At 38.5% G+C, this 16,761-nt stretch overlaps 1 protein-coding gene across 8 annotated transcripts in view; it reads left to right on the forward strand.

Moving 5' to 3' along the window:
- Positions 1 to 16,761, forward strand: part of PCDH9 (protocadherin 9) — a 669,079-nt gene that overhangs the window by 82,452 nt on the left and 569,866 nt on the right. Inside the window, exon 4 of one of the 8 annotated variants that reach the window (XM_041487648.1) lies at positions 1,433 to 1,449. The exons of the other annotated variants lie outside the window; for them this stretch is intronic. Coding sequence (XP_041343582.1) covers positions 1,433 to 1,449 — 17 coding nt within the window. The remainder of the gene's footprint in view (positions 1 to 1,432; positions 1,450 to 16,761) is intronic. 8 annotated transcript variants of the gene reach the window in all.

Below are 16,761 nucleotides of genomic sequence, written 5' to 3' on the forward strand. Positions count from 1 at the left end.
AGAAAAAAACCCCCAAGTAACAAAAGGATGCTTCTAGGAAGCAAAGTAAAGAAATATTGTTTAATGCAAGTTTACAAGTAATGAAAAATAAGTATAATTACCTAAATACATACTCAAAGATAATAGTTTCCTGTGTTAGCAATTTTTCTTTTGAAGCTTCAGCTTTGTAGAATAACTTTGATTGCCTGATTTTGAAGGGATTTTTTTCAACTTAAAGTAGCAAAGTGGTGCATCCACAGCCAGTGTGTTAGTCTCATATGCCACAGTAACAGGATATTTAGGAAGGTATGCATAAAAAAGAGTTTACAAACCAATACGTTAAGACTGATTTGTTTTCAGAGATTTATTTAGAAATGTGATTGAAAGCCATTTTATGCATTGTATTACCATGAGTGAAAAAGAGGTGCTGAAGATGCCAGGAAGAGCAAAATAAGTTAGCTTCAATTTTTCTCCAAGCTGAGCAAGGAAATCAGAACCTTCTCAAAAGTAAATCTCTGCATGTTGACTCTGTGTGTGGGGTGTTTTATCTGTGATGTTGGTAGCCTAATGGCAAACATCATAAAAGCTATATGAAAAAAATAAAAATAAAATCTTTCGCAGAGCATATGCAGTCACCCAGAGCAACAGAGGGGATTGTTCTAGGACAAGTGACAAAGTTTCTTCTGGTAGATACTGATTTGTCACTTCCCTTGGGAAATAAATACGTCAATGCATTTGCTGCCTTATGTGTAATAACATACCCTTCCAGCCAAAGAAACAAATAAGTGCTTCCCTCCTCCTTCCCTCTCCACATAATAAGAAAAACTGAAGTCATACTTTTTGTCTCCGAGCAATCCCTCAAATAAGAAGCAGTGTCCTGTAATTTGATTCAGTTAAGCACTAACCTCCATTCCATTATTCAGGAATGTCAAATCTAAGCTTATGGGAGAAGGATTTTGAGAGAGAGTGTTTTTAGTGGGCACAGTTTGTCTTGATTTCACATGCAAAGGGAGAAGAAACGAGGTACAGCGAATCTGAAGTGAGTGCATAGCCTGCATGTGTGGATTTTCACCTCTCGAGCTGAGCAGGGCCCGTACAACAGGGTGCAGTCACAAACTAGCAGAAGGTGCATTCAATGACTTCTCACTGCAGAGAGTGTTCCTTAAGTGTCCAGCAAATCTACAAATTCAGCTTTATATTTTAATACGATCCTCTGTAGTGGAGCCTACAGTATAGCTGGACTCACTTGCCCTCTGCTTGGTCCAGGCTATCTCTTGCACTTTAGTATTCCGGGAATGGAAGAACTTCAGCAAAGATGGTTTGTGACTTTCTCAGTACTGCAACATTGAATTTCCATCTGTTTTACTCCTGTAAAAGCATGCATATTAGTGCTACCCCAATGAATATAGCTGTGAGTTCAGTCTAGCTCTTCAGGTGTGCTTTATAGGAAAAGCCAAGCTGTGCTGGAGTGTGGTATGTTGTTTTCATATTGGCTCTGTTTAAGGAAACCTTTGGTGGAGCTCAGTGCATGTGGGTTGAGTAAAACACAGTATTTCTTAATTTTGGGGGGGGTTTGTAGTCACTGGCAGTGTTTTAAAAAACATGGTATGTATTAACAATTGGTCTCAAAAGTTGCATTCCCTAGAATGCATTTGTTCTGAAGGATCAAGCTGAGGTTCAAAAGCTTTTTATTTTACAAGACAATACTGCATTGATCAGCAAAGTGTAACTAGCAGCCATTTTCTTGTATGCTTAGTTTAAAAAATAAACTGGAAGAGGAGAGAATTGTTCCGTTTAGTGCCAATCATTAATCCCTATGTTTCCTTTTACTGTTGTTTTTTGAGGGTTGTTTTTTGTTTGTTTTGTTGTTTTTTTGGTTTTGTGATTTAGTTGTTTTCCTTTTTAGAAATTTAGTTCTGTTGTTTTCTGAAACTAAAGATAAGGAAAAAAAATAAAACAGAGTATCTGTTATATTCAAGAGATAAATTTTTCCTTTCCAGTTATTACTTGTTACTTGACAGTGTCTTAGTTCACAGTGTCGCATTTTGAAAGCTCTGCAGTCATTTTAGACCTTTGAAATCTCTTCATGAATACTTAATTCTGCATTTGTAGAAGAGTCTGTGCTGGAGAGATCTGTAGTATCGTTCAATCTGTGGCCTCTAGCTCTCAGTGCAGATTGTGCAAGGCAGCAGAATAAATTAGTATTACTTTGAAACAACGTTTGTCCACTGGAATGTCACCCCTTCAGATCCTTGCACAGAGCATACAGAATAGCACCAGATACAGACAGTGATGTATGTTCCTCTGTGGTTCTCCCAGTTATTGTCATGAAGCTCTCTTGCCTGCATTGATGTTTTGTGAGAAAACAGAGACCAGCAGTGGTTCCAAAATGTATGTGTGTGATGAATGTCATTTATTTTCATTTCTTTGTTCCTCTGTAAAGGAAGTGACTGGGTAAAAGTGAGGTAGATTTATTTGCTCGTATAGGGAAGATACCAGAGCAGAGGACAGAGAACATGTGGCAGCTAAGTCTGAAGAGACTGACATACTGAAAAGTGCAGGGAGCAGATGCAGAAATGAAAACTTCTGAGGGATGCAGAGGGTACTGTGCAGAGTGTGCTGAAACCCAGATCGAGTCATTTGGTCTGAAACCAAGCCTAGGGAGAAGGAATTGCTTTCAATTATATTACTTGGGATACAGAAAATGGGACATTCTTTACAATCCTGTTTTATTTCTGTTTTACCGAGCTGGTTCTGAGATTTCTCTGTTAAAAATATTTACTTTAGTGTTAGTTCAAATACAGACATGATTTAATGAATAATTCACAGAATCACTAGGCTGGAAAAGACCTTAAAGATCGATTCCAACCTATGCCCTAACACCTCAACTAATCCATGGCACTGGGTGCCACATCCAGTCTTTTTCTAAACACATCCAGGGATGGTGACTCCACCACCTCCCTGGGCAGACAATTCCAGTACTTTTATCACTGTTTCTGTGAAAAACTTTTTCCTAATATCCAACCTACATTTCCTTTGACACAGCTTGGGACTGTGTCCTCTCCTTCTGCCAGTTGCTGCCTGGAGAAAGAGCTCAACCCCCACCTGACTACAACCACCTTTCAGGAAGTTGTAGAGAGTGATAAGGTCACCTCTGAGTCTTCTTTTCTCGAGGCTAAACACGCCCAGCTCCCTCAGCTGTTCCTTATAGGGCTTGTGTTCCAAGAACCTGTTGAAGAGTTTTGGATACTCTTTTATACTAAAAGGAAGTACCATTTCAATATAAGTAAATGTAGTACTTCAAAGGTTCAAAGGTCTGGATGCCTTTAGCTCTTGTCACAACAGATTTAATTTTTCATATCAGAAATGAATTTTTTTATTTATTTTTTAAGCATCCTCCATGAATTACTTTCTCTGGAAATGAGTTCTATAATCATTTTACTATTAGGATCAGGCAGCTGCAAATCAAGAATGGCATAGCATCTACCCTAGATTCTTTCCCTTTTCTTTCCTTCCCTTTTTGCTTTTAATTGTTTAGACTTTTTTTCCAAAAAGGAAAAAAAAACCCAAAAACAACTCCAGAATCAAACTACAAAAAAACCCCCAAACCACATAGTTAGCATGCAAGGTGCTGCTCTTTATGCATGTTAGATGCAGTGTCTTGAAGACCATAATATGCTTCTGGAAAATGGGAAAATAAGCAGTGAGGAAATAAAAAGGATGGATTAATTTTTTTTCCTGGTTTTTAATAACTTCCAACAGAATTAACTTCTTTGAGCTACTCATGTAGCATCCTTAATATACTGAATGCCATGCTGTTCAGACAAACCAGAACCCGTAATAAAAACAATTCAATTAGACAAGACACTTAACCACTTTACCCTTAAGTGTAAATTGATACATGAACTGAACTCAGTGGAATTTTCCCACTGAGCTCAGTTATGCTGGAATAGATAAAATGTCAATGGTTTGTCTACATCTTCTTAAAAGTGAGGGGTTTGGCACATGCCACAGCAATTCTGGCAAACATTTCTTCTCACCCTCTTTCTTGCTTTTGAATTTCCTGAGGGTCCTAATTAATACAGTTAGTAAGAAAAGCAGTCACAGTCTGTTGGCACCCCAATGGACTTTCATCAGAAAGGAGGCCAACTTCTTCCCTCTTTTTGATCTTCAGTTTATTGGCCACAATATCTGATTTGGATCTGAAACCATTATTTTTTTCAATGTTTCTGTAATTATAAATTCCTTGCCAAACAGTTCAATTTTTTGTATTTCATACTGAGTTCGTGTCTCTACAATGATGTCCCCTTTTTGGGGAAAAGTTAGGGGCTTTTGTGCTTACAAACACTCTCTTGGGCCACAACCAAACATATGACTTCTTAGCTTCAGAACACCTGGGACACACAAAAACTGCTATATTTACACAAGATATTGGCTAAACATACTTATGAAATAGAAGTGCTATTATGAAATTCAGAGCTCGAGTATAACATTGGGGTTGTCTCTCTAAGAATGGCTTATTTAAAAACCTCTCAGTTAAACAAAAAAACCAAAAAACACCAAAAACCCTAGTTCTTACTTTGACATTTGTTTGTATAGAATTAAAAGATTTTTAGAGGAGGTAATCTTGACTAATCTCATTTTACAGATTGGAAGAGAAGGATGTAGCTCTCCTAGCTTCACTGAACAAACCAGTAGTAAAGTTACAATTAGAAATTCAGGCCTCCAGGCTTCCTGTCAGGGCTGCCTATATTACATCCCATTTACAGGCAATAATATAAAATAAAAGTTGTCTCAATGAAAATTGCTTATTCTGGATAGACCATTATTAGTGTTGTGTATTTACAGAGGCTTGTGTCCGCTGACATTTATGCATAGGCACTACAGTTCTTAATAGATGCATAATGTAACACTAGCAACACCAAATGCAAAGTGGCTAGAAATTAATGGGGTTTCTGGTAAAGACACTTGCATAGCAGACTGGTTTTTGTTCTTGCTTCTTTACCATGGAAAAAGCTGAGAGAGCTGGACCTGTTCAGTCTTGAAAAGAGACAACTGAGACAGGACCTTATCCATGTCTATCACTATTTAATGGAGGGTGTCAAGAGGATGGAGCCAGACTCTTCTCAGTGGTACCAACCAGTAGGACAAGAGGCAAAGGGGAGAAACTGATGCACAGGAAAAAAAACCTGAATCTGAGGAAGAACTTCTTCACTGTGTGTGTGACCATGCGCTGGAACAGATTGTCCAGAGAGGTTTGGGAGTCTCTGTTGCTGGAGAATTCAAGAACTGTCTGGATGCAATCCTGTGTCTTGTGCTCCAGGATGACCCTGCTTGAGCAGGGAGGTTGGACCAGATGACTCCCAGTGGTCCTTTCCCTTCTGTAATTCTGTGACAGCGGGAAAATTATCCTGGCATAGAAGAAGGTGGAGGACTGGCAGTAACTGATTAGGATAAAGACTCGTTACAAAAAATTCTGGAGGAGTATGTGACCACATCTGGGAGCATGAGAAGTCCAAAGCTTAAGTGGTCACAGTGAGGGGAAGTTCACTTACACTGCAGCATTATTTGAGTAAAAGAGGGAGGAGGTCAGAATGTAGCAGTGATATGGACAGTAGATCAAATGAAATTGAGAAACAAAAAGCTAAGTGCTAAATGGAACAACTAATATTTTCCTAGTAAGGGTGTGTGACATTCCTGAATAATTTTAATGTGAACCAGAGTATAACCCATGGTCAAAGTTTTCCATGTAAATTGTCACTGAATCAATGACAAACCTACATTCAGTTACGGTATTTTTTTTCTGTACAGAGCTAGAAGAGCACACCTCAGAGCATTCCCACTACAAAACCAGGTGGTGAGGAAGTTGCTCCTAGAAGCTGGGGCAAGAAAGCGCATTTTAATACTGTAGTTAGTCCAGGGTCTGAATGTGGGTTGAACAAGTCAAATTTAAGAGTACAGGGTGTAACACAGCATGCAGCCAATTGCTGGCAGCCCCCTGGGCTGCATCTCTCCAGAGAAAGATCAAGCAGTCGGCAGTGAAAGGGAAAGATGATGTACTAAAAGGGAGGCTTAAAAGTGTATCAGTCTTGGTTCTGTTTAACCTCCAGGACCTGTGTGAAGACAAGAGGGAGAGAAAGTAAGGAGTCAACAAAGAGAATGGGAAAGGAAGGATAACTGAGTCAAAAGTGGATAAAGGAGAAAATGACAAAGACACGAGTGAGGATGAAATGGAGGGAGGATGGCACAAGGGAGAGAAGGAACCATATTGTGCTTTGGGAGAAGTGTGGAAGTTTCCTGTTAGAATATTTCACTATGCAGTACCTAAAGTTCACAATGAACATTATTTTAGTATGTACCACTATTTCTCATAGTACATACTAAAAGGTTCGCATTTGAATATTGGGCTTGAGCCTGCCCTGCAGCAGTGTCACATGTAGGCAGGGAAGATGGGCACCCCAATATCTCACTCTTCCTGGAGCAGGATGGCTTGCCTGGGGTGCAGGCAAGCACCCCAGGTAAGGGTGAGATGGATGAGACAGGGCTGGGAACCACACAGGTTCTGAGGCTCAGGGTGGGTTCTGTGCCAGAGTGACTGGAGTGATTCAGGGCTCTTATAGCAGGTGGGTACCAGGGCACTACTCAGAGGTACCACTCAAAAGTGGAAAGGTAGAAGCCTCGAATGGCTGCTAGGAGAATGGTTCAGAGAGGCCATTCTTACCTCTCTGTCCTTTCTGCCAGCTCAGGACCTGTCACATACTTAATCATCTTCATTATTTTCCTACTTTCCACTGGATGGAATTTTTCTTAATTCTTTTTGAGACAAGGCAAGAACATAGTCTATTTAAGGTCACTGTATTTAAAGGCTTTATTTTCATTATTGTTCTGTCTTTTTATACTCTGAATTCTTCAGGCCTTAATAACATTGCTGGGCTTTTTGACTACTGTTGTGCATGGAACAAACGGTTTTATTGAACTGTCCAAAATACTTTCTACATCTTTCTCTCTGAATAGGTGCACTTAATTTAGAACCCATTTGTACACAGGGGGAAATTCACATTATTTCATCCAGTGTATATTGCCACTTGACTACACTGAATTTTATCTGTTGAGTTTCTTAAATTCATAACTTTATTCAGCTTTTCTGGAGTTCTCCCTGGTCTTCTCTAATCTTGAGTAACCCATGTCACTTTGAATGTGAGGTTTAAAGGTTCCATTAATACTCTAAATGGTTTTTAATTTTTTGTTTTGTTTTGGGATTGGCAAGGCAGTATCAGAGGTACATTGAGAATACCTTTGTTCAGCAGAGCTGCAGTAATTGCTTCTGTCTCTTGTAGTTTGAATAAAGTGAAATAAAGTGAAAATACCCATTCATAGCAAGAAAATGTAAAGCCAAGTAGGCACAAAGTTTTTAATATTTAATTTTCCACATTATAAAGCAGACTCTTCTTCTCCGCCTTCCCATAAATGCAGAAATGGATAGGATTAATTAAACATTAAGCCATTATTCTTCCAAAAAGAAAAGTCCTTGCTGGCCATACTTGATATAATATATTCCCAAGGTGATCTTTCCCTCATCAGAAGTTTTTCCATTGGTTTCTATCATTGGTTTAAAAATATTAATAATAAAAGAATAAATATTTTATTATCATATTTATTATTTTTTTTTACTGGGGAAAGGGATGCTATTTTGTAAATCTTCCACAATTAAATAATTGACTTGAGGACTTAATCCATAATGGAAATGTTGTGTGACATTCAGTGCAGGCAGTGATTTAGAAATCAGACAGAGTCTGCAGGAGGAAAAAGATTTGTAGGTCCTTAGGCTCTAAGGAAGAAGCATATTTACTTTCTAGACTGTTTGCCTTCTAGAAACGGAGAAAGAGCAGGGAACGAAACCAACAGAATAGGGCCACTAGCATTTTTAGCTAATGATATGCAGTGTCAAGAAGGTGCTATTTGTATCTGTGAGATATTGCTGTGGGCTGACAGAATAAGAAAGCAAGGAACATATGAAGTAAACTGAAGGAAGCAAAAAGATTCCATCCAGGAATAAAATTAACTAGAGATTTTATTTTATTTTTTTTCCATAAAAGCCATACTTGCTTAAATTGCTTAAGGATTGCATTTTGTAATCTTGAGCATATGAACATAACTATTGCATTGGTGGTATCCTGTCTTCCTTAGTTTATCTTTATTCCTAGCTTTGTTACTTTTCAGAGTGTGCTGAGTGGATAGTTCTGGTCTACATTTTAACATGATAGTACTGAATTAAAATGATAGCTACTGACACATTTAAGCAAAATAATGTGAAAAAATAAATTGTCTTTATAAACCTACAAAATTAGGTGGTGGGTGGGGTGAGGCAGTAAGAGAAGAAGATAGATCCGTGCAATACATTTCGTGATGTCATATTGGTAAATAATGGATTGTTGGGAAAATCTCCAGATGTAGGGAGGTGAGAATTTTAAGAAACAGACATTTACCTACTCCCTTTATTGCTCCATGGAAGCTTAGATGAATTCTGCTGATACTTGAACTCAGACTTTATCTTCTCCCTTTTGAGCAGTAACTCTGCAATTTGAAGCACTGTATTTTAATCTCCCAATGGTGTATTTACTATCTTAGATCATGTGTTAACAGCAGATTCAGTCCCAGAGGGAGAAAGGGCAAACCAATAATTGCTCAGATGTATAAAGCCTTCTCTCAGGCAACATCCACCAGTGTCTCTCTAAAATGAAACCAAAAGAAAAGTAGACAAATGCTACAAACTTGGTGTGCAAATGTCAGTAGGAGAGGAAGTGAAAATGAGACAGTGGCCCCATCACTGCTTTGACTATAAGAATTCAATCTAAGGTAGAGCCTTTCTAGCTCCCAACTGCCATAACTTTGATTAACCTTGCAGTGTTTCAGCACAGGGTCATGCTATCCTGTTGACACTTTTCCTTTGAGATGTCAGTCACATTTCAATAACTTTCCAGTGCGGGCTTGTAAGTCCTGTCTCTTCATTGACTTAGAATGAAGCAGGTTGCTTATGAATACAGCTTGAAGTGTCAGTCAGATATTCTTGCATTGTGTTATCTTTGATTGACTTGTGTGGCATGGTGAAAAATTCATGGTATCTAACTGCCCCTGTTTTGACAGTCAGATATGTCCTTTTTTATTTTTTTTTTTTATTTTCATTTTTTAATTCTCAAAACTCTCTCACCTTTCTCAGAAAATGAGATTTGGTGTTTACTTTTTCTTTACACTACTTACAAGCACAGGACAGTCCTATTCCTGCAGATGTAGTATCTTAACATTACTGTCTGGAGTTTAGGTTCTCACAGCATGAAAAGCATAAGCTCCACTAATGGAAGATAATACGTTAATGATAGCAGAGAAAGCACCATTTTAGGAAAGGGCATAAAGGAAATTCTGATTGGTTTAAGCTTTTAGTTTGTCTGGCTTTTGTAATTCCTAAGGGTTAGGCCCGAAGTCATTTAAAAAGGGCCAGCAAGAAGAAAGGAAAAGCAATTCTGGTTTTTAATGTTTATTATTACCAACACAGACTGTATCTGGCTTTGTGGAAGTAGAAAGCTATGTCCCAGGACAGTGATTATTCCAAGGCTGTGCTATTCAATAAACTGATTTATAACATATTATTCCAGTTATAATCCAAGAGTTTCTCCATTTATTTTCAACAAAATAAATATTTCCTTGCTGTAGCCACTTGAGGTTTATAATCTTGTTTTCAGGAGTGCCCTGGCTCACATAAACAGACTTACTCCCCTTCCAATGGTAACAGAAAATGCAGGGCCAGTGGTGAAGAAGGGAAAAATTCTTTTATATAAAATAGTTCATATCTGTTTCATTGTGTTTCATAAATCTGGTTCCCAGGCAGTGGAGGAAAATGAATAAGAAGCATTTTTTTCAAGCTGTTACTATAGCTGTTTTTGCTTGGCTGAAGGAAAGAAATATATAAAACCAGCTAGTGCTGGAAACTGGATGTAAAACAATAGCAAACAAAAAACTCTTTAACAAGCATAATCTGTTGTCAGTGAAAGGCAAAGACATAATTAAATTCACAACAGTGCTTATTTTTCTAATGTAAGTTGTGGAGGAGGCAGTCATGCTGAGATGTGGAAAAGGAAGCAGTGGCTGTATCCGGAGAGTTGCCTTGCCAAACTCTTGAATGTGTGTCCGAGGCTGAACCTTGGCTAGATCTGGAACCATCCACGTAGTGCACAGGGAGAGTTCTGTGTCTGGGGTGGAACCCATAATTTACTGCCACGAGGAGAGAGCTATTTAATCAAGATAATAGAAGGAATGAGGCAGAGTCATGCATCGTCATGTATGGTTTCAATAGCACAAATGAAAAATACCCCATGATAGCTCATATTCTGGTGGCTGTGGCATTTTGCTTGGCAGTAGGAGTTGGAATACTCTTGAAAAACAATTGAACTGTATTTTTTTACGTTACATCAGTCTTTGAACTGCTGGGTAATTGGGACTAATTGTTCTTTTTGCAGCCAGGTTTTATTTTTTAAGAGGTACTTGTATAGACCTCCATCTTCTACAAGCACTTGAGAGTTTCTGTAAGAACATGCCCTGACAAAAAGGAGACAGAAGGTCATCTAGTTTATTGACTCTCATGGGATTAAATCTGCCCTTGAAGTACAACCGTTGAGCTCCATTGAAACTGAGACTTCTCCCCATGTCTTCAGAAGTGGGAACTTGAGTGTGTGAAAATCATCAGTGTATGAAGTGTGGTGGGTTGATCTTGGCCAGATGCCCACCCAGCAGCTCTTTTACTCCTCTTCCTTAGCAGGGCAGACAGAAAATTAGATGAAAAATTTCATGGGTTAAGATAGAGAGAGGGAGGTTAAGGGAGATCAGCTATCAGTTACCATCACTGGAAAAATAGGCTTGACTGGGAAAAAATATGATTTATTAATTTATATGAATAAATTATTTATGTAATTTATTTATATTAGCATGGAGTTGGGTGTTGAAAAATGAAGAAAAACTAAAACAATCAATTTCCCCTCACCAATTTCCCCTTCACCAAGAGATGGAGGATGGGGAATGGGGGTACGGGTCAGTACACAAGAGCTCTTTTCTGCTGCTCCTTCCTCTTCAGATTTTCCCCTGCTGCAGTGTGGGGACATCCATGGGCTAGAGTCCTTCAGGATAAACTTCCTTGTCATGGGCTCCTCCACAAGCTGCAGAGATGTCTATGATTCAGCACCTGGAGCCCATTCTCTTCACCTTAGTGTCTGCAGGGATGTTTCTCACATTTTTTTTTTCCCCATTCACTTCTTATTGCCTGTGCCCTTTCTGAAACTTGTTTACCCTGATATGCCACTCCTTGGCTGTGGGACTCAGCCATGCCCTGCAGTGGGTTGGCTGGAGACCACTGCCAGGATTGCCCCTCACAGACACCGCCATGCAGCCCTCCAGGATCAAAGCCTTGCCACATACACCTGGGACACCAAGATATGGCACCCGAGAATGGTAGATGGTGTGTGAGTCAGCATAAGGGGGGAGCTGGAACAAAGGCAGAGAGTAAATTTATTTCCATTTCCCTTCTCTCTATATTCTCTAATTTTTATTGCCTAAAGTTTTTGGATCTCAATATTTGCAGAAGCTTTGAGAACTTTGGCAAAGCCAGTGAGTTCAAATTTGTCCAAAAATTAGTGCTTTGACAGGAAGTTCCACCTCCTAATACACATTGCAAGCAGATGTTGTATTTTATGTCTTAATGGTACCAAGAGATTAGCCACACCAGAAAAGGAGAACTGAGCTATGAAAATGTTCCAGATACGTGTGGATGTTAGGTCATCATGTAGCTTGGAATCACAACTTTTTTAAAGAAAAGCAGATGACATGTAATCATAAATATCCAGATGCCCTTGCTATTAAGTATTTTTTATGATTATTTAATTTCCATGAGCAGTTACATGTGTTTCTTAATACACTGATACCTCTTCAAAAGTTTTGGAAAATAACATTACCAGTAAGTTTTTTTTGGTTTTTTTTAATTTGTATTTGTTTATTTTTATATAGCACATTGCATCAGTGCAAAGAGTGTCTATGTATGTGTACATGTGTTTTTAACATGTGCAGTATAATATGTGTAATATAATGAGAGAATTCTTTCAGCAGCACCGTTACAGCCACTGCAGTGCTAAAGAGCTCAAGAATTGCTCTTTCTAAAACACACTGAACCACCATGTGCTGCAAACTTAATTATTCATTCACCTGTCTAGAAATGTAGCAGAGAAATAAGAAAAAAAAAATATTTCCCGGTGGAAAATGGGACAGCTATGAGGAAAAAGACAGAAAGCGGACATGACTGGAGATATCATGCTGTGGGCCTTTGTCAAACTGCTGAGATCTGTGTATTATCACAATAAATGGCTGTGGAAAGTCTTTTTAGCTATCTTTCTGAAAGTGTTCAGGAGCAATATTCTAATTTTGCAGTCTAATTTATGCTTTAATATCTATTGCCTATTGAAATTTATCTCCTAACCTGGGTAGCTGTATTTTTATACAGTTACTGAAGAAATTTAAGGTACATAAGCTGATAGGAACACTCTGGAGTCCAGTGAAGGTGTGTAACTTCATTGCTAAGAGAAGTTTCTTGTAGAAGCAAATTATCATACTTCAAAAAGTTGAATTTGCCAGATACTTGTGATACAGGTGTAAATAAGTTAAGTTAGGCTGGAGTGGAAAGGACCACATTTAGCTAGCATGGGTAAATATGTAGTGAATACTAAGTAGAGAAAAAATGAAGGGAAGGATTAGATTTTTATAATAATATCTGAGCGTGAACATGAATTTGCATTTTCACTTATTAGTCAGAGTTTTTTACCTAACTCTTCAGAATTGTGCAACTTCACGTGAGCTTTAGCTTTTTTCAGGATGAATAAAGATGTTAGAAAACATCTGTGTCTGTACCCAGTACTATTTTTCTCTTTACAGCTCTCTGTGTGCTGCTTGTGTTTGAGCCCTTCTTGTTGGGAGATCATTCCAGACCTGGTGTAATTAGGCTGTCTTTCCAGGTACTTTGCCAGCACATCTCTACTGAGGCTTGCAGGGTAGTGCTGTAGCTACAGGACTGCACAAGCAATGGCAATGTGGTGTGCATTTCTGGGATAATGACAACAAATTCATCCTAATCACGTTGGGAGTTAATAAAATGATTGGTTCGTTTTTTAAATTTTTGGTGTACTGAATCTACCTGATTATATGTGAGTGTTCTTTGACCAGTGGCTGTCATCTGAGGTGATGAGTCTAGATCATTAGCCTACTTTTGCAAGCACTTCTCATTGCCTCTCTCTTTTGAATGCAGCAATGACAGAGTAGTGAAATGTTAGTATTAGGTTAAGCTTTTATTAGTTTTTATCCCACTTTACTTCACTGTAAGTCATATAACTTATGCATGAATATATCCTTGTGTGAGTGGGAAACATAATTTTCCTTCCCATGAAGAAAGATGAGTTCAGCCTGGTTCAGAATCTGCATCCCAGCCTGTTAGATGAAGCAGCATCACCTGCTTCACCTTTGTGTGTGAAGCCAGATTTGTTAGACGTGGTACAAGAGTGCTTACTATGGAAACTGATCTAGCAAGACTTTTTCATGGATTTGGATGGACTAGAGGAGGTGCTCAGTCCTGAGAAGGCAAGGAAATTGATTTCATGCCTGCATCAGGTGTATGACTGAGTGAGAGAAGCTTCACGGTCACTACACAACCTTCAAACTTTAACAGCAGACTTCAAGAGTACTCTTAGGTGGTGTTAATTGAAATGTAATTAGACATGATCTGTTGATGCAGCTCAGCTGCACTATGTCTAACGTCATTTGAGAGTGTGATTAAGCCAATTTAGATAAGCAAAAAATACTAATTTTAAATAGAAAAAATACAGGGTTTTTAGGTTAGGTGTTAAGAAAAGTTTTTGGGCGGCAAAGTTGATTAAGCAGAGCTGTTTTGTGATATTGCTGTCACTGCAGATCTGGAGGACATGAACTTGTAAACAAACCAATTTTTCTTATGGGTAGAGTGACTTGCAGTAAGAGGACTGAAAGGCCCACAAAAGACTTTACTTGCCCAATGCCATTCAGCAGAAGTTACATGGTAAGCCTGTGTTATGACCCACCCCTAACGAAGAGGGTAACCTGTGTTCTTGTTGATACATCCCTTTGGGATGGGGTAGCATGAAACAACACTGAAGGATTGGTGCTCATAAATATATGTATAGAGGGTTTATTTTAGAACAATTTGGTTGCGATGGTTTTGGTTATTTTTACCTATAGTAACATAGCAATGTAAAAGCATGAAAGTAACACTTAAGAAAATGTGTAAGGAAAAGAAAGAAAGGAAGAAAGGATAAGATTAGTTATCACCACCTGTGGATCTCCTGGCTAGACTTGATTATTGCAAGTTTGAAGTCTCATGGTCAAAGTGGTGGTTGCAGACAGGATTCATCAGGGGTGGGGTGTGGGAGGAAAGTCCCCAAAACACAAAGTCCGTTGGATTTATATTATGCATAGTCCTGGGGAGAATGCCCCAGAACCTCCCCTTGGGCTGGGAGTACTACACTGGGTGATGTAATGCTGGATGGTGGGACATTTCAGGAGTTTTTGACACTTTCTAAAATGTTGCAGTTGCAATGTTACGTCAGCAGAGTTGAGTCAGTTATGGCCCATCTTGGCCTGTCAGCAGGGTTGGACACCTGTGAATGTCCAGGTACTTCTCCGAAGCGGGGTTATCACAGATGAGTCACTTCAGTAAGGTCAAAGAAACAGAACTTTGCCTTGCAGGATCTGCCTCCTTTCTTAACTGGTTCAACACCAGCTGTAGCCTGAGGTGTCCGCTGTGGTCACCCTCTGCGCCTGGGAGGTTACTTTGCACATCCACCGCTTGTCCCCGATTGTTTGAGCCACCGACATTGCTGTCTCTCCCACTTGTGGATATATTCTTTCCCAAGCCTTATTAACATCTTAGATCTGGGATAATTGGACAATAGCACCACATTTAACTTATCTCTAAATTCCTACCACATTTAACTTATCTCTAAATTCCTATGGCAGTCCACATTCCAGTTAGTAGGCATATTTGGGGAAATGTTTTCGTGGTTGCAGAAGAGCAGTTGCATCTTTGCACAGTTTGCAACTATCTTAACAATGTTTAAGCCATTAACCATTTCAGTCTCTCACTGCTTGTTTTGGAACAGGGAACCTCATTGTGATTTCACTATCCCTGCCCTTCGTTTGTATGGAGTATTGAGTCCACAGCTTTTGCTTCCAATCATCCAGAGTTATTTTTTTTCTAATCTGTGTGATAGTGCATGCATTTCCATCCCATGTATACAACCTTTCTTCTGGCTTCTATTTATTATTTAGATGTTTTCCATCAAATTCTAAGTTAGTATGATTTTGCTGAAGTTGTTGTTGCTGAGAAAAAAAAAAAAAAACCCTACAAGAACAAGATATGTATTTTGTTTGAATTCCTTCATTTATTCTTCAGGGGAAATAAAATTATTTGCCTTTCATGTTTAAAAATGTTCAGTATTTTAAGCAGCAGCTATCATTCCTGCCTCTGTATGCTTATGTGCCTCTGGAGAGAAACTGTGAAGTCCCAGGGATGATTCTAACTGCAGCTTCAGTGCCATAGTCACTCCTGGTTTGATTCTTACCATGCATTCACCCTGGGGCAAATACAGCTTTAGTTTCAATAGTATTTGGGTTTTATTAATTTTGCTTCATTGTATATTTTCACTTTCATTTCATTCGAGCTTTCTTTTCCTACAGAAAAGTTGTGTTGAAACTAGAAAATAAATTAAAAAATCACTGACACACTAGGAGACACACAGCTCAATAACTCATTAAGGTTTAGAGATGCTTATTACATATATTCTCAATTTTCATTCACAACATGCAACATGCCAATTCCATCTCTCTTTTGACTGTGCATGGTTGCTAAAATGAATTAGATTTTTTCCTTGCACAGGATGTATTGTCTGTTGGGATCCATGAAAACAAACAATAAAAATTCCAATGAAATGTTATTGTATAGAATAAGTGGTTGCTTTAAAAGTCTGACTATTTCAACTGCATTAATTGTGCAAGGTACAGAATGTAATATTTTTTGAGGAAAAAAATAGGAACTTATTTGAATTATTCATATATTAAAAATGGCCTTTATGACAGATATTTTCATAACTCATTTTTACTGCAAGTTTAGCACCTACCAAAGCTCCCACTGAATTGAGAAATTAGGGTAGTTACTATTTAACCTATTTTCATGCTTTCTTTTAAAGATAGAGTTTCCTTACTGTTAATATACTGCGCATTGTAGTGAATATGATACTTTTCTTCAATTCATCAGTCTGTAAGATTTTTTCCATCTTAGCACTAACAGGATAGTTTTCTAATTAAAAGAATTTTAATTATCCTTTTTCTCCAGTGTGGGGAAAACCTAGGAGCCTACATAAATGGTGCAGTCATAATACACCATGAGGAAAGTAGTAACAAAATTAACAGTATTGAGCCTAAGATACTCTTTCTGGTTTTGGGCTGCAGAAGGGGAGGGTCAGAAACTCTAAACTGTCTCATTATCCTGTCTTTGTTCTGCCTTTTTGGACCACATGGAAATAATTTGATAAAGGCTGTTAAGTATCTTGGGTGGATGGAGGGAGTTAGAACTGAGGGACAGGATTTTTCTCTTTGTGGACTCAGGCTGCCTGATGCATGCAGATTAGCCTGGATCTGGGTCCATGCTTCTCACAGTCTGAATCC

The sequence above is a fragment of the Pyrgilauda ruficollis genome, unplaced genomic scaffold (genome assembly GCF_017590135.1).
Source record: "Pyrgilauda ruficollis isolate IOZ18807 unplaced genomic scaffold, ASM1759013v1 scaffold82, whole genome shotgun sequence".
In the NCBI taxonomy this organism is placed as follows: Eukaryota; Metazoa; Chordata; class Aves; order Passeriformes; family Passeridae; genus Pyrgilauda; species Pyrgilauda ruficollis.